Genomic DNA, 24,554 nt, shown 5'->3' with positions numbered 1-24,554 from the left:
GAAAGCATGTGATAGTACAGGCAAGCTTGACAGGGAAACTGATGACATACTGCAGTCATCGCCACTCTAAAATATTACATCTTTTGAAACAAATTGCACGTTATACAAATTGATTGCTTACATTCGAACAACCTAGATGTCTGCAGAGCACATGGCAGTGTATTGACACATAATGTCAGTGGTATGATGTCAGTTCTGCTATAACAGTTGCATAAGATTTTATCTATCTATATACAGCAGTTTCTCTTGTGGGGTTTTTTTTTTTTTATTCCTCCCTTTTTGGTGTGGTTTTTAGACTTAAGATGGGATAACATAAGCTGGGATAAAATTCCCTGATAAATTCGAAAAATTTACATGTGGAATGTGCAAAATGCTGTGATACCCGTATGCTTTTTGGAGCACTTCCTGTCAGGAAGACTTTTTCAAATTCTTCATTCATCATATGTTTTTAATATGCCCTTTTTTATATGAATTTTGAATTATTATGGTCACTGAGGCCAAGTTCACTAGAAAGCAGAGTAAACTGGTCAACCTATATAGTGAGGAACCCATTGTCTAGTACCAATGTAATCTATATTTTCTAAAAAGCGGGGCCTGTCTTTGGGTCTTCTTTGTGCATGTGTGTTTCATTTCTTTTCTGGTGAGTTGGAAAGAAAGTAAGGCTCTGTGTGAGAAAATGGGTACCTAGTGTATGTGAGGTTGTGTATGTAGCTCTGATGGGAGGGGGCAACTGGGTGATTCACAGCAGTTGTGTGCTGATAATGCCCCTTTTGTCAAACCCCCTGCTACTTCAGCCACTTACAGTGACAACGCCGTCTCTGAACACAGCAGAGAACATGGCCGACCTCATAGACGGCTACTGCCGCCTAGTCAACGGCGCCACCCAGTCCTTCATCATTCGACCGCAGAAAGGTAGGCAGTCCTCTCACAGCACAAGGGTGTGATGGGCATGTTGGTAAACATTTAGTATTGAGAGCTGCAAGCAGAAAAAAGACTGGTTAGAGGGACTAGTGAGCAGCTGAAATTTCTTTTAGAAAGATTTTTGGTTTTAGAAAACTACAGTTAATATCGCCATGTTATGTATGCAGTCCACTTTGGAATTTGAAGAGAGATTTTTAATGTTGCAAAAAGTAGATTTATAAACTTAAAATATCTTTAGCTGTTCTAATGTGTTGATTTTTCGTGCATGGTAGGAGAAAATGTAATGTGATTAGCTTGATTCGTCTAACCAGCAACAGAGCAATGTTATTTAAATCAGACACATCAAAGCTTTATTTAAAGCACTGTCAATGCAGAGAATGTTTTTGGCAACTTGCATTTAGTTAAGACTGAGTGAAATATACTTTAAGGCGAGACGGAAAGGATCATGTGGGATGGGGGTCTGCTACTGTGCTCTCAGTGGGGGATGGGGTTTGCACTGTACAGCACACAGGACAGCCACTGTCTGCACAATAGTCACCGTGCAGACGATCATCCTGCGCTGCCCACAGTTAAGGGCAAATGTGAAAGGAAACACAAACATTCACGCATGCACACGCTGAACAGATCAAAGAGACAGAGATTGTATACAAGTGTCACAGCCGTGTGATCACTGATGTGCTCTGTTTTGTCCTCTGCAGAGGGGGAGAGAGCCCTGCCTTCAATCCCAAAGTAAGTCCATAATCAGTCCTGTGCATTTTAAGCACACTTCTGTCATTCAGAATACCAGTGAAGACAGACCAAAAAAGATTTTAAAGAATTCAACATGTTTTTGTAATATACCAAAGGATGGCAGCACTGTTTCAAAGTGAAATTTGAGGCAAGATGGAATGCAAGAGTTTGAAACTCAAAGTTCTCATATTTGCACATCTTCAAAAGCTTAGCTTCTGGGTTGTGTTGGAAAATCTGTTAAAAATATCCACCTGTGGAAACTTCAGGTGTAAAACTGCTGCATAAGTACACCTGGTAATAAGCATTTGTTGAAAAAGCAGTTATCGTAATGTGATGTAAAGATGTTTTAAATATATTATACAACAAAGGTATATAGTTTTCCACAGCAATACTATGAGCCTGCCACAAATGTTAACACAGTTGTGCTGTTTTGGGAGGTATTACCAGTTGTTTTTCCCCATAGTCATAATCTCTTCATTATTATTATTTTTTTATCTGAACAGTTTTGGGATTTGGGTGGATGGGTTTGCAAAAGGATTTTAAGAAACCTTATTATGTAAAGTGCATAAACTATTAGTAATGCTTATAACTATTGTGTAATTAATTGGACAAAACAAATTTCATTGACATCATATTTTTCAGTTCTTGTGCATGTTTATTTGACATGTATGTGCTTCTCTACATTCCCTGCAAAAGCACCTATTTGTTCAGCTCAGTGGTGCTCTTGCCTTTGCTCAAATAAGGAGAAATGTTTTGAAGCCAACCCCCCAGCACTCCACCCCCTCGCATGCTTTTTCACCCGTACTTTCTGCCTGCAGCTCAGATTTCATGTCCCGTTTTAAAAACCAACACTTCTCTCTGCGTTTTGACTGAACTGTGAGGAATTTCTCAGTTCACTACAATGTGAATGCCCTCTTCTCTGCCCTCCATTTAACCACCCCCACCTCCCAGCCAAAGCTGTGCCAGACCACCCTCTCCCCAAATACACTACGAGGTATACCTTTTGGAAAGGAAGAATTCCCAAGACTCCACTTCAGCACAAGGTCTGTGACATTAATCATTTCAAACTTCCCTTTTCATAGGCTTGCCAACAACGAGAAGCGGCTGGAGGGGATTCGATCTGGTGTCCGGGCGATCTCTGTGTCTGGTAAGAGCATTTGACTCTTGTTTCTCTACAGATGGAACCCAGTCTTGCTTGGGACTTGTCTGACTGGATAAAGATGGTGTGCCACTGAGAGTTAAATGTAGTACTCTTGTCTTGGGCCACTTTCAGAAGGGAGGATGTGTTTATTGTCAGGCTGTGTGCATTCTCCCTCTGCTGGGCTGAACAGGGCCTGGCATAGCTGTGCTCTGAATTCCACTTGTTCACAAGCAGATTGAGGCTGTGCTGTTCTCTTCTTTTGATGTCCATAGGATATTATTTTTTCACTCTCCTGGCATCTATTTATTGAATGTTTTTACATTTACATTTATTCATTTAGTAGACGTTTTTCTCGAAAGTGATGTATATCTCAGGAAATACAACATGTGGATTATATTAGGAGAAAGAGAGAAGCTGTTACTGTATTTGGAAAAATATGTGAGGTTGAAATGTTAAAGTACAAGATCTAAAGTCAAATCTCCTTTTGTTGCACCCTGGGAGATACCTTTTGTTTCCTGGAAGTGGTTCTGTGGCTCTATTTGGGTTGTGGAATATATATGAACTATACTCTGTGTGTATAAGTAGATACTGAAAAGTGTCAGAGGTTAAGCTTTTTTTTTTTTTTTTTGATTTGTGTTCAGTCTACAGTGAGGGTTGGGCAAAGGGAGACAGGTGTGGGGCAGCCAGAATATGAACTGACATGCAAATTAGCAGGTTTCTCTGGAGTAACACTACCAGCTGTGGGGTACAGTGATGATATGAGACTTGGGAATAAGGGGGAGGGTAAGGACAACTGCTAAGATCCTGTAATATCCTGTTCTCTTGCCTTCACTGGCACAGACATTTGCACAAACAGACAGATATACAGTCACACACTCACAGAGATGCATACACAAACACACAGTCACACTCATAAATGCACATCCTTCAGCTGCAAGCCTCCCTTCAAACAGCGCAGTAGAATAAGTTTCATTCCTATATGAAGTCACTTTTTTATGCTGAGTATATGCTGTGTGAGAAAATAAAACTTCTTTTGGTAAGCTTGAGTGTACACTCCCATCATTGCTCCAAAAACTCTCATATGCCAGGAGGTTTGAAGCACCCAAGCCCTTTATTTCACTATAAGTTGAACTTGTCTTGTGTTGTTTCTGAAATTTTGTTCGCTCTGCATTAAGGTCATGCTCAAATTAAACTGCAGGCAATGCACTTTGGGCATATATCTTATGTTTTGTTTGATGTAAGTAGAAAGCTAAACTAAATATGTCACATTAGAAATGTTTATACTGTTATAGAATCTCTTCTGACTAGAAGCTTTTTATTGATCCATGGTATGGAAGTCTGCCCCCACTCCCAAAAAAAATTAAAAAAAAAAAAAAAAAAACATTGACATGAATCACACAACTGCACAACTACCGTTAGTGCAAGCTGAACCACCAGCTATGCCAAACAGGAATTAGCACTGCTGGCATGCAACCATATTTACACCAGATCTGGACCAGTGCGACATGGTGGCGGAGCTGACTGCACAATGAGGTACACAGTGAGTAATGCATGGAAACTCTGTATGAACCCACCACACTGATGTAACCCCACTGCTGTCCCATGACTCTTCATCCGTTTTAGTCTCTGATTTTATGTTGAACACGTAGATTAATTCTTCCAGAACTCTAGGCCAGTGGAACACTTTCCGTGACTGTCCTTGCTGCTCTCATTTGTCCTTTTCTTTCATGGGAGAGCCATTGCCAAAAAGCTGAAAGTGTCCATATTAAACTGACACACACAAGCTCTGTAAAATGTTGCATATTTCAGAGCATAGCAAAGCCCCTCTGACTCATTAAATTTCAGGGACTTTGCCCTATAGGAACAGGCCCATGTAATCTAAGAGTGTCATTAGCCAAGGGCGTGGAAATGAGGAATAGAGGGTCAGTTGAGAGGATGTGTGCTGGGCTCCAGACAGAGGGGAACATAGGGAGCCCTGTGTTGCTGTTGACCTTGGAGTCATAGCTTAAGCAACCGAGGTATGAGGATCAAAATGTCCTGCTTGCCAGCTTCGTGAAGGAAGTGGCTGTGTCCCTGATTTTGCGGAGTGATCTGAAATGTGGGGTGGGGTGGGGTGCTGCAATGACTGACAGGAGCAGGGGCTCAGTGAGGTGGGTGGGGCTGTTGCTTGATGAATGTTACACTAGTTGAAGTGAGGTGTGGTTTGGTGTTGTGACAGAAGGTCAGTTGATGGTGACAGTGTGAGATGCTTTTCTGTGTTGGGGCTGTATCGGATATTTCTCCTTCCAACTGCCGATGATATACAGTGTGAATTGTGTGTTTATCATCTTGCTTTTGCATGACTTCATTGTTAATTGACTTTTTTAGACTTGCTTGTGAATGCAGATGGACTATTTGAATAGTTTCTGAATTGCTCATTGTCATACCTATTAAGCAGTGAAATTTTACAGTGGTGTATTCTGCCGTTCAACATCTACAATAGATTGTGTTTGCTTTAACTATAATCTATATGTGTGCATGAGCTCGTTCTTCTCTCATGTTTATATTGTACCAGTTGGGGTAATTATATCAGTCGGGGGAAGTTTCATCATAAGGTGGCATTTAAGTGCCAATAACTGATGTCTGTATTTTGGAGTAAAGGTCCCTAGAGCAAAAGAATTCAGTTTCTCACCTAAGCTTTTATTTTTTTCCTCTGTGGAGCCCTGAGTGTTTTATTGTACCACTGGCATACAGTTGCTGACAGTTTGACTCAGCCCACTGCACTTACAGAAATTGTTAAGTTAGCTCTGGATAACTGAATATCTTCCAAATCCTTATCCTTAAAGATAAATGGACAGGCATGCCCCTGAGAGCCACCAAATGCCGTTCTGCAGTCCGTACTACTCCTTATTTGTTTCCATCTTCTGTGATAGAACTGATATCTCATTGGATATAACATCACAGTGTGTTAACCTACTAGAGCTATTATACTTGCATGAACTAGTAAAATGTGTCTTTTTGGCTTTCTGAGGTTAGTACAATGGGCAAAATGTGTTCCAATGTTTGAAATACAATTCAGTGCATTTTTAGATGTTTTTAAAGTCCTCTTTCTCTCTGTGTGTGCATGTGAAGAATCAGTGAATCAGACTCCTCCAAAAGCAGCAAAAGCCAGACGCTTTCTCCTTCCTTTTGTCTTCTGTTCCCACGACTCTCCACCCAAGGGTACGGCTAGTCAGCCTGCTGCTTCTTGTCCCAACTAACCCAGTCTGCCTCGACTTCCACTGGTGCATCTCTCGCATCCTTCAACATCCTTGTTTAGAGATGCACATGACCCTTCACCCTTCGCAATGTCAGTCTCACACGTGGCTTTCCTCTGTCTTGACTTTATGGTTTGTGCAGAGTGGCAGCTGTGCACTGTACCATGAAATAATAAACTAATGTCTAAATTCTGAAGTAAAGTACAGGAGCATGAAGCTTTGTCTTAAAGTTTACCAGGTCATGTTAACTGTTTGGGCTTTTCAGTGTTTCTAAGCCTTGGATTACAGCAGAAACTTGCTTTGTTGTAGGTCTCAATCACTGTGTACTGTGTCCCCTCCTTAAATCTGATTTTTTATTAATGGGTTAGTAATTCAGTCTTACTACTTCAGTCTTACTTAAAGTGGGCCAGAGTGAATTGCAGAAATCCAGCTGTGTAAGGCAGGTTACACCCCTGATTAGATGCCAGACCTTCGCAAGGTACTCACATAGTGAATCCCACAATCACACACTTAAGGCATTTAAAGACTGACAATGTCTTTGGACCATCTGAAGAAACCAGAACACCTAGAGGAAACCCACATAAATGTGCTCAGAAGATTAAAATCTGGCTTTGATCCCAAATATGCAAGCATTGCCTACTATTCCACTGTGTCTGCCTTCTGGACATGGAGCATTATCTGATGTTTCAAGTGTTATTGACACCAGGGCAGTCTTAATGCTGCTGATCTGTGTTTGTTGCTGTAACTTAAGACCTGTACTTCAGTGTGATTGGTAGTAAGTTCTCCTGACACTACTTAGTTTGGGAAATGAGTATTAAACGCACATTGAGTGTTTGCAGTGCAGTTGCCAATGATTTTGTTCGCACACTGCAAAATTCTCAAGTCAAACTTGCCAAGAAGTGCTCATTACTACTGCAGCTTGAACCTTACGTGTGATGATTTGACTGCATGGTGAAACAGTACACAGCTGATGACTGTTGCTTGCGTTCAAAAATGTTTCAGTTCTCTTTTAATAAGTCTTTAAGAAACCTGAATTATTATGCACATTAATACATTATATTTTAAAGCGAAATATTACTATTATAGTGCCTGTTTACATGGATTACATTTATTTATTTAGTTGACACTTTTCTCCAAAGCAACGTACATCTCAGAGAAATACATTTTGTGCTTTACATTAGGAGAAAGAGAGACATATTTGCAGATGTGTGACTCTTAAGTAAACTTAGTTACTCTCCACTTTATGCACCGATGTTTATCGCACAAGTAGGAACGTAAAACTCAAGATGATTCCTGATCACGTTCCTACAATTTTTTTTTTTTATTTAAATAAAGTTACACAAACATTTACATACAATACAGGAGTAGCAGCTGTGTAAAGGCTTATCTGGGCATGATAATAAAGTTATGGTGCATGAACATTTACACCAAACATATTAGTGTATTTGGTCTTGTTGCCTGTGTTCACTAAAGTATTTTCCTTGCACTGTAATATAAATTGTTCTCTTCAGGAACTATAGTGTGCTATGCATTTAATTTCTTCTGTCTATTTAGTGCTATTTTATACGTTTTTATTAGTTGCTTCCTTTTTTAGAAGAGAATTTCTATGAGTTACATCTACCACTGTGCTGGTGGTGTGTCCCCCAGTGCTCCACTAGCACTTTGTATGTAACCCAGCTGATTCCCAGCCTCCCCTCTCTGCCTTCAACACTAACACACCCAACATTCAAGCCTGGGACAAAAATAAACAAAGTTTTTGCACTAACAAGGCTCTTCTGCCTGTTTCCAGCCCCAGTTAACTCTCTGTATGGAAGTCATAATTTGAGTTTGTCAACACAAAGTGCTAGGTAAATTTCACCCAAAAAACTGACCTAAGAAAGGTTTATATTTGGAGTGTCTGGAGACTGTTTTGTTTTACCAGCAGTCTCAGGTTCCTGGCAACTGATTCCTTTAATCTTAGATTCTGTGAAATCTTCTATGAAGTAATGCTCTTCCCTTTTGTGTCTTTCCTTTTTCTTCTCTGCATGCAACCTGGATCTGCAGAGGAAATTAGTGGGGACGGTAAAGTTTTGCTTTTCGAATTCATTGCATCCTTAACCTCCAACTGCTACTAACATGCTGGAAAGGCTGTAGTGGTTATAGTGGTTTCATGATTAGTCTTGTGGCAGATATGTTGTCCTGCAGTGTTTCTTTTGTAAGTACATTGGTTTGCCGAACTGTTTTGCCATGTGTTTTTTAATGTATATACTTTTTGTTTGAGAATGCAGTTCTCACACACACACATGTCTACAACCGCTTGTCCCAAGCAGGGTCGCAGCAAGCCAGAGCCTACCCGGCAACACAAGGCACAGGGCCGAAGGGGGAGGGGACACATCCTGGATGGGATGCCAGGCCACCGCAAAGCATCTCAAGCAGGGCTCGAACCCCAGAACCGCAGAATGCAATTTATTTTGTACTATTTCTACACAAAATTATTCAGATGTACTCAAAAAGCGTCTCTCCAGAAGAATAAAACAGCGGACAGTTAGTGACATTTTAAAAATCCTTTCAGTGTTTTTAATGAGAAGGCTTTTTGGCTGCACCATGCCACAGTACTTCAATAAATCAAATTGGAGTGAAATCTTGAGAAAATACGCATATAAGATAAAGTTAAGTGGATAATTCAGTTTTACTTCATTCTGAATCAAATACTGATTTATTTATTGTAGTTTAGTTACAGCTTCAGTGTGTTCCAGAATGTATTATTATACTTGTTACCCTGTTAGCATCAATGTACACAAATAAAAAAAGATGAAGAACTTCAGTTTTTGTTTGGCTTCTAGTGTTGTTGCTAGGCTCACTCGGAGGGAAGACGCACCATGTGAAGAGAGCACGGAATATTGTGGTTGTCAGAAGCTGCCTTCTTTTCTTCCAGGCATTTTACTTAATTTCTGCTAAGCACTGTCTTGCCTATAGAGATCTGTTTAAGCCAAAAATCGAAGGATTCTTCTTTGAAGTGGCTACTTCTGTTGTTGTTTGCTTGTTCTCCCAAGCAGTTGGCACCAACACAGCAACTCATGAGTTACCAGTGACATAATCAGTTTTTCCCTTAAAGTTTTTCTTTGAGAGGTGGAGAAAAAAAGAAGAAAAAAAAAAAACTCTTCACATCTTTCACTTCCATGTCCCTCCTCCCACTCTCTTAAATGGACCAGCTGCACCATTCTGGTCGGTTAGTCAAATGTGCACAATGCAGGAATAGCCATAGCAGTGTGCGCAGGCTGGAAAGGGTAGTGTAGTGCTTGTGTGTCTCTGTCTCTGGGGGGGGGGGGTGTTTGCTGAGGAGGACTTGTCTGATTCACATTTATTTTCGGCGGGTCTGGCCCTTTTTGTTCTGGAAGTTTGCATGTGTGACCATAGGTCTGGCTGAGGGGAGATCACAGTGGACGGTTCTGGAACTCACAGAACTTCTCCTCTTTTCACAGAGACAGACGATTATGCAGAAATTATAGACGAGGAGGATACCTACACCATGCCCTCCAGTAAGTACCACAGCATGCTGGTCTGGTAAAGCGAAGCAGAGACATGTAAGGCCACTGGGCAGAAAGCCTGCAAGGGGAACCAGTAGCTTGCAGACCAGACTTTTGGAACACCAGATGTTCTGTCTTTGTCCAAGTTCCAATAAAATTTGACTTTTGTGCCTTAACCAATCCCCTCCCCTTTCTTAACAAATGTTCTCCAGCAATTTTTTTATTTGTTGTTGTGGTTGCTGCTTAGATGTTTACTTCTTGAATACCAGAAGATCTGTGTGTTCTCTCTGAACATTTAACTGTTTAGAAGTCCTAGTTTCCTTTTATGCTCAGTCAGCAGTGAAATGGTTTGTATTGTTTGACATGAAATGCCATTGGTTGCCATATCCTTTTCCATTTCGAAGCTCATTCTGTATCTGCACTGCTTGTTCATCCCTTATTGCCAGTCATGTATTATTCACCTACAGATTTTCAGAAAGTACAGGTCTTGGCGCAGTCTGAAATACATTATCCAAATGTGAGCAGTGTTAGTGCAGACACAGATGTAGGTGGTTCAAACCCAGGGTCTTGCGTGATCACGTGAAGATGGAAAAAGAAGCATATAGACAGTGCTGTAACCACTAGGAGTCTGCTAGTCATGGGAGAATCAGTCACACCAGCTGACTGTGTGACTATGAATGGGCAATTCTCTCAGGATGAACGGTGCAAGACCACATGGACCACGTCGCGCGTCTCACGAGTGTGTGGCTTGTAATTTGTCCACATGCACACGTAGTCAAACACTAGTTTACATAGTCTTCACAACTTTAATGCAATGACAGCTTCAACTTTTTTTTAAGATGACAAGCTTTTTTAAAAATGTTCCATTCTAACATTTAGGATTATTATTTAATGTATTACAGTGTGCAAAAGTTGTGGAACTGAAGCAGTTCATTTAAAGTGGTGTACAAACCCATCTCAGTATTGCTTGTGGTAGACATTTAGATTTGTTCTCATTTTACCTTTGGTCCTACACTGTGACCTCATCTTCAGCAGCGTGTCCTGTTTGAACTTTCCAAACATTTTCATTGCTCACCTTGTGTATACACTTTCTGTGTAACCACTTCTGATGTGCGCTAAAAGATAGCTCTCTTGCTTTCTTTCTACTTTAATTGCACTGCAGAAAGCTATGGATTAGAAGAAGGTAATGCTGTCTCCCTTTTTCTGTTTCTAAGATGATTAGCTTGTTGCCTGTCTTTGGAAGTGATTGTGTGGTGCTGCTTGGTTTACCTTTGCATGCTCTTTCCTGATTTTATTTTTCTCCTTTTGTGTGTAAATATTCAGTGGAGATGCTTCAGTTAATGCACTACATGAAATATTGCTTTAACTTCTATACTGTAATTCAACATTAATATTACTAGATTCCACTAGTCATATTACTAGTCTAGGAAAATTTACTATTCATGGAGCAGTGCAGAGAAATGCTTTGAAAGAGATTTGCTCATGTTTCACTCCAGCCTAACTGACACTGAGTAGTTCTGTCATTCAGTGTGTGCTAGCAAAACAGTGCACAGAATATTAATCTCTCATGTGACACTCTAAATGTCAGCAGTATCATCATTTTAAATTTGCATTTAGCAATGTAAATTGGAACAATTCCCTGTAGGAAGTAAGACCTTCATCATCATCTATAACCAGGTGTGCAGTCCAAGGCATAGTCATTTGATTCATGTGTTGAAAAATGAAAAAAACCAACCAGTTGAACACTAGTAAGCATACAAAAGCAGTAATCACACACTTCTCTGCCTTTGTTTTCAGTTTGATTCTTTAATGATTTTTAGTGTTTGTGTTGTGCATGTGGAGAATATGAAAATTCTTCTTTTGTAGGTTATGATCTTTTTATTATATAACTGCTTGTAAAAAGAAGGAGCCAGGTTTTTCATTTTGGTAAGCCAGCAGTTGACCATATCCTGTCTTGTGCTCCCTGGAAGTGTGTCAGTGACTTGTGGGTTGGTTTTTTTTTGCATCGCCAGCCAGAGACTATGAGATCCAGCGGGACAGAATGGAACTGGGCCGCTGCATTGGCGAGGGGCAGTTTGGGGATGTCCATCAAGGGGTCTACGTGAGCCCGGTACATGCCACCAGAGCCTACTTGACCATTTTTCATTTTTTCCCCTCCCTTTTCTTCTGGCACGTCAATTAAAAAGCATTGAAATGTATCTGCAGCACATGAAAGTATGTTTATTTACATTTATTCATTTATCAGACATGTTTCCCCAAAGCATTGTACATCTCAGAGAACAGTAAATGCATTATGTCAAAAGAAGGAGAGATTTGGACACGTGACAGTTCATTTGTCAGATACCACTATATGACTCAGCATATGTTACAGGAGTAGGTGTGTATATCCTTTATAATGCATCAAGTCTTTTTCTTTGAGGAAGAAATGGCAAACGAATAACCACAGTAGCCTATTTCCATCAATTTTATTTTCTTGTATGAATGATTTTTTTCATGTATCCGTCTTTAAATAAATTTTCTCCATAGGATAATTCCTCTATGTCTGTGGCAATCAAAACTTGCAAGAACTGCACATCTGACAGTGTCAGAGAGAAGTTCCTACAGGAAGCCTGTGAGTAGTTATTAAAATGTAATGCTGTAGTAGTCACTTGCACTAGTACAAGTTGTGTCCTGCTGGAGAATAGAGAGCATGTATGAGTCTGTCCTGTCTAGTCACATGCATAACCCAGCCTAGTGAGCACAGTTTTCTCTTACTGAGGGAGGAATGGCACTGAGTGTCCAGTATTGTGGTTCCTACACTCCATTTCACCCCATGTCTTGTTCGTTCCTCATCACATTTTTGAGGAGGAAAACTTTCCAGACACTTTTTCTTATTATAGAGAGTCTCGTGAAGAAATGTCTCAGGGGGCAGGAGACTAACTGTCAGCTGCAGGGGGTGATGTGGCAGGAGGTTAGGGTACAAGCTGTGTAGGAGAGAAATGGGGCCACAGTCTCCTCAGCAGCCTGTGTCCGTTACAAACAGATCAAACCGGCATGCTGGCATCCTGCGTACACTACCAAGAACTCAAACTGAATACAACATCTGTCAGTTCTTTCACAGCTTCAGTTGATACACACATACGAAGTGTGAAATCAGCAGAGCAAAGGAGAAGACATATTTTTGTAATATGGCCCCAGAAGTACTATGTAAATATTTACAGTAAACCAGCCATCTGTTACTGTTAATATTTTGTGCTGTTGCTGTAATGGGTTATGTCTTAAAGATGACCAAGACATACATACTCTTGTCATCAGAGGTCTGTATGGAATCCTTTATCCCCACTAAAAGCCATTCTGTTCCATAGTAACCATGCGTCAGTTCGACCACCCACACATAGTGAAGCTGATTGGAGTTATCACGGAGAACCCTGTATGGATCATCATGGAACTGTGTACTCTCGGAGAGGTAAGGCCCCTCTTGAGGGTAGGGCTTGGGTTTTGCCCCGGGTACTGGTTCTACTTCTGTCTCCAGAAAATATCCAGTAAACCATCTGCTGTAAAACCGCAGCAGGCAGTCACATATCCTCAAATAACTTGTTACTTTTTGGACAGAGCAGTGAAACTATTGGTGCTCATTTGCACCACCTTGTGGTTATTCTGTATTTTTGTCTTTTTTTTTTTTTTTTTTTTTTTTTTTTTTTTTTTATTACTTTAGTGAAAGCACTTCTTGCTTATTACATGTTTCAGGGTAAACTTACTGTAGTTCCCGTATAATCAAGATATTTTTTTTTTTCAGCTTCGGTCCTTTTTGCAAGTAAGAAAATACAGCCTTGACTTGGCATCACTGATTCTATTTGCCTACCAGCTAAGTACAGCTCTGGCCTATTTGGAAAGCAAACGGTTTGTACATAGGTAAGGCCTCATTTGTCTTTTAAATGTTAAAGTTGTGCTGAAAGATGCTACAATCAAGTGTGTCGCAGGAATCAACTGGAACAGAATGGAAATGAATTTATAGCATTTATAAGTAATGAAAAATCAGTTTTTTGTTTATAAAGCTTCAGCCTGTATTCTATAGATTTTAAAGGAGACAGTTTTTCGCACTTCTTTTCTCAGTTTAATGAACCTCTTTGCCTTTGTTTCAGGGATATAGCAGCTAGGAATGTCCTGGTGTCTTCAACAGACTGTGTGAAACTTGGAGACTTTGGGCTTTCTCGATACATGGAGGACAGCTCTTACTACAAAGGTGAGATAGTGAATGCCATTCCTGTTACATTTCTTGCTTTAAAAATGTGTGTTTATTCAGCTTTTTAAAACTGGATGTAGTATTTCTGGGATTTTAATGCTGAAGACTACAGCAGCTGTATTGGTAAATTATTTGGGTTCACCCTGTGTTAATGTTGCTTTGGAGAAACGCGATCAAAATTAGCAATTATGAAAGGCTGGTAATTGCAGTCAGAATTTAGTTTTTGGCGCCTCCTCCTGGCTGATGCAGTTTTGTATTAAGTTTCCTACATCAGTGAAATACACTCTCTCTATGTCACTCATACACCATGGGGGAACCTGAACAGCCTGTCTTTGGACTGTGGGAAGAAACCCACGCAGACATGGGGAACATGCAAACTCCACACAGACTGAGCGGGGATTGAACCCATGTCCTCTCGCACCACCCAGATGCTGTGTGGTTGCATGTTTGCATGTTCTCCCCATATCTGTGTGGGTTTCCTCCCACAGTCCAAAGACATGCTCTTCAGGCTCACCCATAGTGTGTGAGTGTCACAGAGAGAGTGTGTTCCACTGATGTACGGATGAGTGACCCAGTGTAAGTAGTGTATCTAGCAGTGCAAGTCACCTTGGTGAATAAGGTATGTGGGCTGATAACACTACATAGAGTTTGTTGGAAGTTGCTTTAGAGAAAACTGTCTGCTAAATGAGTAAATGTATATGTAATGTCTGTTGCTGCCTCTGATGATGGCAAATCACACAATTCTTGTTTCTCCAGCCTCTAAAGGGAAACTGCCCATAAAATGGATGGCTCCAGAATCAATCAACTTCAGACGCTTTACCTCAGCCAGCGATGTATGGATGTTTGGTAAGAGTTAAAATAAAGTACTCTTTTATTTAAGCAACTGTAAACTGTGGTATTTGTCATTTTCTTATAGTGTGACGATAGCTCTGTGATAGGATTGAGATGAATGATCGGTCGGTGGTTGGTGACTGGCGAGTTCTCTGCTACAGGTGTTTGTATGTGGGAGATCCTCATGTACGGAGTGAAACCCTTTCAGGGGGTGAAGAACAATGATGTTATCGGCAGAATAGAGAACGGTGAGAGGCTGGCCATGCCACACAACTGCCCCCCTACCCTCTACAGCCTGATGACCAAGTGCTGGGCATATGACCCCAGCAAGAGGCCACGCTTCACGGAACTCAAAGCACAGCTCTGGTGAGTCCCTGAGCATACAAGTAGTAGCACCTTGTTCCACAAACAGTGCATCAGGTGTGCATGTTCTCTTTTGAATAGGGTGACAGGTGAAAGGGTGCTATATTTCAGTACAGTTTTTCACTTAAGTTTTGGCTTTTTTTAAATAGTATACAATGTTACATACAGCATGCACATCCTTTGGTACTTTATGGTTTGTTTTAGTTTTGGAGTGTTTTACATTGGAGGGGAAAAAATTTATTCCTCTGGAGTTTGTTTCATGTCAATCTCTACCATGAATTCGAATATAAGGATTTTATAGTCTTAAAAGTTGCATAACAAATGTATGAAAGTCAATCAACCGTGCTTGATAGGATCAACTCAAAGTGATTTTTTTAATTGTAATTAATTTAATTATAATTATTAACATTAGAAGCTCCTGTAAATATTAGACGTATGATGTTTACTTTGTGTCAGGATACAATATTGTGTAGAAGTTGATGTTAAAGTGTTAATTGTATTGCAGTTACAACTAGGAAATGGTTTATCTGAATGCTCTATGATTAAGTTGACAGTCTAAAGCACATCCTGTTAATGACCTCATCAATGCCATGGTCACAGAGAAAAACAATAGGAGACAAGACTCCTCCTTTTTGACACGTAGCTGCTGTTAACACTTTTCATAAGGTGTAACCTTGGTTACAGTGTGTCTTTGTACTTACGTGCATCCCTTGCTTACGTAGTTGACTCAGGTAAACTGATTTTAGATGGAAAAGGAAGTGATCTGTCAACCTGCGTCTGTATGAACTGCTCCCATCAACAACTGCCTGCAGGAAAATCACATCAGAAGGTAGTTTAAGCCTCAGAACCTTTTTAGGCACTTCCTACTACATCATCTGTGTTAAAGCCTGCAGGCGGGCAGTGGCTGTGGTCTTGGAAACCATGTAAATATTTAGAGAGTTAATACTATTTGTATGAAATTCGCACCATAAAAGGCTCTGGAACTGTGGCTGTAGAGTTGAAAACTTTCTATCATAATTATACAGCTGTCAGTTATACAGGTTCAACCCAAAGTAGAGGTGGTTGATGTACCGTACTGGGCGATGTGCGTTCAGCATTTTTAAGTGATTGGGATTTAATCGCAATTTGCTGTAACCTGTAGTTTTGTGAGTATAGTTTTGTGCTCATGGTTCTATGGTGACAGAATTGTTGGTGCTGGTAAAAATATTTCTGAACAGGCTGAACTTAAAGTTAGGCATGATCTTTAGGGGGTTGAGAGACATGTCTCATACTGCATTTGAAAATACAGTTAATGTGCATAGACAGGAGTGCCCCTTTTCCTTGGGAACATGAGACACACACACACACACACACACACACACACACACACACACACACACACACACACACACACACACACACACAAACAAACAAACAAACATTTTCTGAGCCGCTTGTCCCAGATGGGGTCGCGGGGAACTGGAGCCTACCCGGCAACACAAGGTGTAAGGCCGGAGGGGGAGGGGATACACCCAGGGCGGGACGCCAGTCTGCCGCAAGGGACCCCAAGCGGGACTCGAATCCCAGACCCACCGGAGAGCAGGACCCGGTCCAACCCACTGCGCCACCGCGCCCCCCCCTAACATGAGACATGTTTGTGTAAATCAGTTCCCATTGGCAAATGGGTGGGGCCTGCATGTGGGTCATGTCTCAGCCTCTGCCTGGTTGAGTTCCAAGTCTAGTTGTGTATGCAGGAAGGGGATGGTGTGTAGCACCTATGCAGGTATGAGCTCCTTCACCTGTCTTGAGCATACAAATCAAATCAAATGGGGACAACTGGTAGCACAGTGGTTAGAGTCACTGCCTTTGGGTCCAAAGGTCGCAGGTTCAATCCTCACCACTGGCTGTAGTACCCTTGAGCAAGGTATTTACTTACCTAAATCACTCCACTAAAATTACCCAGCTGTATAAATGGTAAATAATTGTAACCTTAACACTATAAATTGCTTTGGAGAAAAGCATCAGCTAAGTGTAAATAAAATAAATCAGATCATAACTCAGTAAAATTGTGCTTAACCAATACAGTGCATTTCTTTTGTGGAAGTTTGGTTATTTATCATATTTGATTTACTTCAGTTGACATTCATTTAAATTCTGTTGTTAATTTAATAATTCATATGAAATGTGTTTCTGTAAGAGTTCAGTGGTCATAGCTCATTATGCTGGCTTTTGCATTGAGAGGTCAGTCCATTCCGTTAGCTGAACTGTGGCCTCTAAACCTGCAGTGCAATTTCAGGTTGTATGTGAGCCTGTAACGCTCTTCTGTTTGGCACTGAGACCACATCTTCTTCTAGAACACTGGCACTAGTACAGTCTGAATTTAATGAGTCTCTTTCTCCCCAAACCAGCAGTAAATCTTATTTAACTGTGATCGGAAGCATTCAGCACCTCCTCCTGTAACCATGGTTATTTGCTTTGCTCTGGTTCCATTAAGACTGATATCATATTACTGATGGTCCCCTGACGGCCCCTTGCAGCCACCAAGCAAACTGGGCAATTGAGCACTAAAGAGAGGAGGAGTACATTGCTGAAGAATTATTTTGCAAAACTGATATGAAAGTAGTAGCAATGAACAGTTAACCAGAAAGAGAGCTTTCATCCTGCAATTATCATCCTGCTGTCGGAAGCCATTTATGACTGTAGATTACCCTCTCAAAGCCCTTGTTTCTCCTTTGTGCCTGTGTGTTGGAACATTTCCAGGTTGCAGTCTCCTTTTAAAGACTGGCACTGGGGTGATTCATCTGCCCATGGGTCCTATAAGGGGAGAGGACCCCGACTACTTCTGGAAATCCCAACACCTTGTTTCACTTTGGGACATGCCAGCTATAGAAATGTCAGCTTGGGTTATTTGGTACAAGTGCATTTTTGTTTTTTTACACTATCATTTTTATCCCTGCAGCAGGTATTTTACTCATTCCCGACTATGTCTTTCATTGCAAAATCACAGATGTTATCCTTCAATTACAAAACCATCCTATCGCTTTGACTGTTTCAACCAATCATAACATTGGTGCAAATAATATATAATAGAAGCCTTAATCAAATGATTGTCCAGTGTCAAACATTACACGGTGCCCCTCATCCGTGCCGTCAAACACAGAAAATGTAACATTAAAAGACAACTTAGAAATCGTTAACCACGTTATAAGCACAAAATATTATAAGTACAAATTTCATTGGTTCAGCTATTGATACAATATTTCATAAAAAAAAAAATGCTGAAACTTTATTTGGTGGTGACAAATTGTTGAAGGTGTTTCATTGTAAGTTTGAAAAGATGAAGAAAAGAGAAGAAAGTGGTTGAAGAAAAGCACAATTAAGTGAGGCCAGTTTTGATACTGCACGTACCTCTGATCCTTCAACTTCACAACTTAAATTAAAAGTGTTTCTTTTCTGGTTGAGGGCTCTGCAGGTGATGGTGACTGTCCAAGGTTTATTCACTCTTCTGTACAGTTCATGCTACCAGTTTTAATAGTTTGGATAATAATTTGAATAGTATTCCCTCATTTTTATTAAAAATATACAATATATTTGAGTCAGAATTGCGATGCATAAAATCCGTTCACAGTGAGGCTTGGTGTAACGGGGTATTTCATGGAATGAACTAACCTTGTTAGGTGAGGGATGGCTGTATAGCTGTCTGTCTGCAAAATTCTTGACATATTTGCTTCTTTGTCCAAGTCATTTAAAGGGATAGCTTTATACTTTGCGAACTGTGACAACTTGACATTGAGCCTTCCTTTAATGAAACAAATATGCTATGACAGAAAATTTATTTATTTTAAAATGACAACTTGCTTACAAAGGCATTTTTACCCCTTGGACATTTCCCCACAGTCTTTTTTCGGGGTTTATTTTATTCAAATATTTCTACAAGTTTATTTAAAAAAGCATATGTACATATATATGAGCAGATGCACAGAGTACTTGCAGACATGATGAACAACCACAGTTTGAGCTCCATCCTGCCAGTTCTGTTCATACTCTGTTCTGGACTTTGTCCTCGGCAGGAAAGAGGCAGGGTGTTATGTGAGAGCAGAGAGAGGCCTACCCTCATTAGCATAGTGCCATTATGCCTATAGTGCATAGGCTTGGCAGTGTGCTCTGTGTACCCTTGTGTGTGGCTTAGTAGCACAGCCCTGTGCAAGTAAAGTGGTTCACCCAGCAGAGCACAAAGGACCGGGTGGGAGCGACACCATAATGGGTTCCTCTAACATTGGATTTTGACACATGCAGCACTGCTGGTGAGTTCTTCGCCTCGGAACCAGTACTGGATATTCGGTCAGGTCAGATTGCTGTTTCCTCCTGTGCTCTACCTGAGAGGTAGGGCACAGATTCTGCAGAGCTTTAGTTTTTCTGTGGTCTTGCATGATTTAAGGATGGTTTGGAATTTGGCTTTTTAACATTTCATTTGGCTATGCTTTTTCACTAAGGGAATTATTGTCTTTGGGGAGCTAAAGGAAGCATATAATCCATCCAACCCACTTTTATTATAATATTTCTGGCAGTAAATAGCTTTTTTTGTCCATGGCTCAGTGCGTTTGTGAATTTGTTGGAATTATTTTGTTTTACAGCTTGTTACAGATACTGATTGCTTTGTGATCTTACTGGGTGAGATTAAAATGAAGAATTGTGGTGGTCGTTTTCACAGCATCCTTTACCTGCCCTTTGGTATTGTCAACCAAGAGTCCTTTAGAGGAAACCATCTGAGTAGTAAAATGTAGTATATATCAGGATTTAGGCTTCATACCACAGCTGGCAAATGTGCAGAACCATGTGTGTTAACAGCCAGAGGAAATCCAGGCTGGAAAATAACAGTAATGGGGCATGTTTATTTGGTCTTTGTCTCTAACTTGTAAGGGATCTGCTGGGCAGAGGGAACTATTATAGAACAACATCGCTGCTTCACGCTGATCCCGTCTTCTCCTCTACATAGTACTGTGGCATTCATTTTTTTTAAAATTGGTTTAAAGGGTGAATATTACAATGTAGCTTTCACTGCCCTAAACTCCAGGCATTTCATGGTTTAAGTTATCACAGTGACCTCCTCATTTGCATTTTCACTGTTTTTGACCTCGTGGGAGCCTGACTTTTTTCTTGGTTTCAGCACCATCCTGGAGGAAGAGAAAGCCCAGCAGGAGGAGAGGATCCGCATGGAGATGAGGCGCCAGGTCACTGTGTCCTGGGACTCCGGTGGCTCTGATGAGGCACCGCCTAAGGTGAGAGGGTTTCTGCGTAAAGGCATCATTGTTATGTGTTAGCAGAGAATTCTGAACACGCCCTGTATCTGTTACCAAGGTCTTGTGACACACTAACCAATTTTTAGAAAAATTGGACACCCAGAAAAGTTTTATAGTTTTTTAAGTTGGCTTTATTAAGGTAACAGATTGCAGTGGGATGAAAATGAAAATTTCACATGTTAATACTGTACTGATAATCAACAATTCAGCCATTTGTAGTGAAAGTGGTCATTGTAGTACTGGGGAGGGTCTCACAGTATAGAGGCCTTGACCATTTCCCAACAGTTTTATTCTGGGAGAACTGGAGCTCAGATGTGTCCGTACACTGGCCTGCTCTCTATCTGTATCTTCTTTCACCTTCACACCTTCTATAGCTTGTCAGCTGTATTGTGTTCCTTATTTCTGTATGTGTCCACTTTTGTGCCCATTGATTCGGCAAGTAGTGCGTCAGGGTTGCGATGTGTCCTCAGATTAAAACAACGGCTCCTGGCCTTTCTGGTCAGCGACTGCCCTTAGTGATGTGTGAGTGCAGAGCACAGTCATTTATGTTCTTCGGTACTCGATAGAAACCTTTGTATTATGGAGAAGGTGCTGACTCAGACTTACAATCAATGTATACAAACCAGCACATCTCATTTTGCTGCCTGAGTTGGACTGTGAGAGTGATCACATGTATCTGCACTGTGTGCCATCTGTGCCAAATCCCTGCAGCATTTCTGAAGATCTCTTGTGCACTGGCCACATCACACAGTGCTTCCTATAGATGTGTTTTTGCTGCCTGACAGATGATCCTGCCCTGTGATGCACTTGGCCTGGCTCCTGCTGTCTGTTTCAAAAAGGCAGTTTCGGGCCTGAATTTTCCCTTCTTGTAGCTGCATTTTTTTTAAAAAAAAAAAAATTGCACTCCTTGTGGTCCCTGTTATCATCTGTGAAATCAGCACCAGATGTAATTAACTGTTAACTATGGATGACAGAGCGAGTAGCACTGCTGTCTCATAGCTCCTGGGTGGTGCAAGAGGACATGGGTTCAATCTCCCTCAGTCTGTGTGGAGTTTGCACGTTCCTCCCATGTCTGCGTGGGTTTCCTCCGGGTGATCCGGTTTCCTCCCACAGTCCAAAGACATGCTGTTCAGTTTTCCCCATGGTGTGTGTGTGTGTCACAGAGAGAGTGTGTTTCACTGATGTATGGATGAGTGACCCAGTGTAAGTAGTGTATCTAACAGTGTAAGTCACCACGGTGAATATACTGTGTTGACTGATAACACTACATAGTATACATTGGAAGTCACTTTGAAGAAAAGCATCTGCTAAATAAATAAATGTAAATAAATGTAAACTACGTTGTCCTAGTTTTCAGAAATAATGCCAAATGTGCTTGCATCTATCAAACTAGGCTTGAGATGAACTAAGATGACTTTCATAGAAAAGTTTTTCATGCTCCTCTGTGCCACTCATCCTCTCATTTTGTGTTGTCCTTTCCATAATGCTGTTGTGCTGTGTTGCCTTTTACTTACAGTTGTTTTTTTTTTTTTTTTTTATCCACTGTTCTTTGCACTTCCGGAAGGTTTGGTCACGGGAAGCTATCTGTGAGAGAGCGCTTAAGGTAGTTGTCCCTACCATCACAAGGTTAAGATCATAAAGTGAGGTTCCCTCACGTTGGCGAAGTGGGGAACCAGTGCAGAGTTTGATGCCCAGTGGAAAGTGTGTGTCCACTGGGAGTCAGTCCCTTCCCCATCCTGCATTCCCTGTGCCATTACCTAACCAAGCCTGCCCCCCTCCCACATCCTCTCTGAGCTTCACCAAATTAGCCATATGGCACCAACGGCAAGATGACGGCATTTTGCTTCCCGGTGGTCGTTCTTCAGAACTAACTGCCTGCTGTCTCTCAGGCACTCATCACACTGTCCATGCATCAACTTTCAGTTGTTTGTCTGTCTGTTTGTTGTTTATTTTTTGTTTTTTATTTTGTTAATGGTGCTGAAGCCTGACTTCATTCCCCAGCCTGTGACCTCCTCATACTTCTAAGGTAAAGAAATGAGGTTAATGCTGTGCTTTGCCCTCCCCACTGAGTACAGCCCAGCAGACCTGGATACCCCAGCCCCCGTTCCAGTGAAGGCTTCTATCCCAGTCCTCAGCATGCTGGCCAGCACAATCACTACCAGGTACTGTGCTGTGCGTCTCCTCAAACCCATGTGTGCCAGACAGGATTTCTAAGAGCTGATGCTTCTAGTGCTTCAGAAAGTATGGTAAGGTTGTAATATGCTTCATTACTAGAGTATGAGAGAGATCTCTTTCTTCTAAGCATTACAGAGCTTGTTCCTAATTTACTGTAAAGAAGAATTACTAAAACCCTAGTAGTGTAACATGTTTTATGTTCATATTTTCATTAAACATTAATCATCCTAAATATTTCCTGTTTTAAAGATGTTGGATTTGGTATTTTTAAATCATAACTTGTTCTTAAACAGCTGATGTTGTTGTATACACATGTGAATCTGACTTTAAATCATTATTCACTTTGCAATGAACAGGGTTTAAAATGCACCATTACTGCAAACTTCAATTTTAAAATGTGGAAAAATTTTAAAGGACTGTACAAGAATGAGAGTCTATCTGAAGACTCAATGCATGGTTCTTATTATAAGTCATACAAATGGTCAAAAGTAGTAATAGACATTTTTTTGTTTCCAGTGATTTAAGTGGGGGGGCGCAGTGGCACAGTGGGTTGGACCGGGTCTTGCTCTCCAGTGGGTCTGGGGTTCAAGTCCCGCTTGGGGTGCCTTGTGACAGACTGGCGTCCCGTCCTGGGTGTGTCCCCTCCCCCTTCGGCCTTACACCTTGTGTTGTCGGGTTAGGCTCCGGCTCCCCACGACCCCGTATGGGACAAGCGGTTCGGATGATGTATGTATGATTTAAGTGGATATATCAAGTCTTAACATCAGATATTGCTGTCCCCAGGTGACAGGATACCCAGGTCCTCATAGCATGTCGCCCATGCCCAGTGGGTTCCAGCCCCAGGCTTCAGTCCTTGACTCCCACGATTCCTGGAACCACCATCGGCCACAGGATGTCCCCATGTGGTCACCTAGCGTGGAAGTGAGTGCCAGAGACTGACTAGGGTGACCAGTACCCTACTGCCTGTCATCTGTCAGACACATAAGGAGTAATGCGAAGTGAATTCAACATCCCAACAGGAAATGTACTGTATCTATCGAGCAGGATGGGGGGCCCATGGACTTACGGGGAATGGGCCAGGGGCTACCCCCTCACCTGATGGAGGAACGACTGATGCTCCAACAACAGCAGATGGAGGAGGACCAACGGTGGCTGGAGCAGGAGGAGCGCTTCTTGGTATGGACATCTTCATAATAGAATAAGTGACTCGTTTTTGAGCCATCCCATGTGTTTTGTCTGTCACGGGGATGATGTGACGTCCTCTTTCCGTAGCAGTTGCTTTCATGGCTTTCATAGGGATGTTGGTTTTGTCTGAAAAAGGTAGAATGGTGATGTCTCCTGCTGATATTGGCACCGTCCCATTCCAAAACAGACCTATAAATCACTGCTTGGTGAACTGCTTCGAAGCCCTGGTGCACCACAAGGAAAGAAAGGAAATGAGCTTGAAAGGGACTGTCTGAAACTTATCTGCCGTCCAACCGCTCTCCTAAATGTATGAGGAATTGTCGAGGAAGAGAAATATTCCATCATTTTATATTTTGTACTGCAAATAATATCTTGAAACCACCTCACACAAAAACTTCTTAAACTGACTCAATACTCAGGACTGTCTGACATCTGAGCCTCTTTTACCTGTAAGAATTATAGTACTGACAAAAAATAAGTAATGTTTTGTAAATCGAGGATTCTTCTGATCAGTGTTAAAGCATCAATGTCTACTTAACTTGCATTATGAGAATTTGAACGTAGCAGGTAGAGGTCATTAAAATGCTGTGGAAAGGCTTAAAAATGGTAAAAACCTCAGTTTTCTGAATGCTCCATGTTGGAAGGATGGACATAAGCCATTTTCAGCATAACCACAGTTACTCTTTGGGTGAGCATTCATTAATAATAGTCCATGCGCAGTCCATGTGTGTCAGCTGTCATGACGCTTATCCAGCATCTGTGGGAAGCAATGATTCTCTGTCGAAAGACCCACTGTTAAAGCTGAAATCATCTATTATTTATTCATCCTAACTTTTCTTTTATGAAATGGCTGTATAAAGTTTGCAGGAATTTGTAGACCTTAAGTTTCAAAGTAATGTTGATTATATCATGTTCCTTGCAGTTGAAACAGTTAGGAGACTTTAGTGTCATGGATATGTCACTGAA

The 24,554-nt window shown here is 41.2% G+C and overlaps 1 protein-coding gene across 17 annotated transcripts in view; it reads left to right on the top strand.

The window, feature by feature from the left end:
* Positions 1-24,554, top strand: part of ptk2aa (protein tyrosine kinase 2aa) — a 94,727-nt gene that overhangs the window by 62,092 nt on the left and 8,081 nt on the right. For 4 of the 17 annotated variants that reach the window (XM_018731864.2, XM_018731863.2, XM_018731866.2 and 1 more), the window contains 18 exons: positions 795-912; positions 1,620-1,650; positions 2,733-2,797; positions 8,071-8,088; positions 9,489-9,545; positions 10,696-10,716; positions 11,546-11,643; positions 12,060-12,144; positions 12,878-12,978; positions 13,309-13,424; positions 13,655-13,755; positions 14,512-14,601; positions 14,748-14,952; positions 20,096-20,207; positions 21,793-21,831; positions 22,304-22,390; positions 23,187-23,324; positions 23,448-23,579. In XM_018731864.2, coding sequence (XP_018587380.1) covers positions 795-912; positions 1,620-1,650; positions 2,733-2,797; positions 8,071-8,088; positions 9,489-9,545; positions 10,696-10,716; positions 11,546-11,643; positions 12,060-12,144; positions 12,878-12,978; positions 13,309-13,424; positions 13,655-13,755; positions 14,512-14,601; positions 14,748-14,952; positions 20,096-20,207; positions 21,793-21,831; positions 22,304-22,390; positions 23,187-23,324; positions 23,448-23,579 — 1,614 coding nt within the window. Of the gene's footprint in view, positions 1-794; positions 913-1,619; positions 1,651-2,732; positions 2,798-5,902; positions 5,993-8,070; positions 8,089-9,488; positions 9,546-10,695; positions 10,717-11,545; positions 11,644-12,059; positions 12,145-12,877; positions 12,979-13,308; positions 13,425-13,654; positions 13,756-14,511; positions 14,602-14,747; positions 14,953-20,095; positions 20,208-21,792; positions 21,832-22,303; positions 22,391-23,186; positions 23,325-23,447; positions 23,580-24,554 lie in introns of all 17 variants that reach the window. The other 13 variants (XM_018731870.2, XM_018731872.2, XM_029248225.1 and 10 more) reach the window with 8 other exon arrangements.

The sequence above is a fragment of the Scleropages formosus genome, chromosome 23 (assembly GCF_900964775.1).
Source record: "Scleropages formosus chromosome 23, fSclFor1.1, whole genome shotgun sequence".
NCBI lineage: Eukaryota > Metazoa > Chordata > Actinopteri > Osteoglossiformes > Osteoglossidae > Scleropages > Scleropages formosus.
This window is presented reverse-complemented; position numbering and strand designations above follow the sequence as displayed.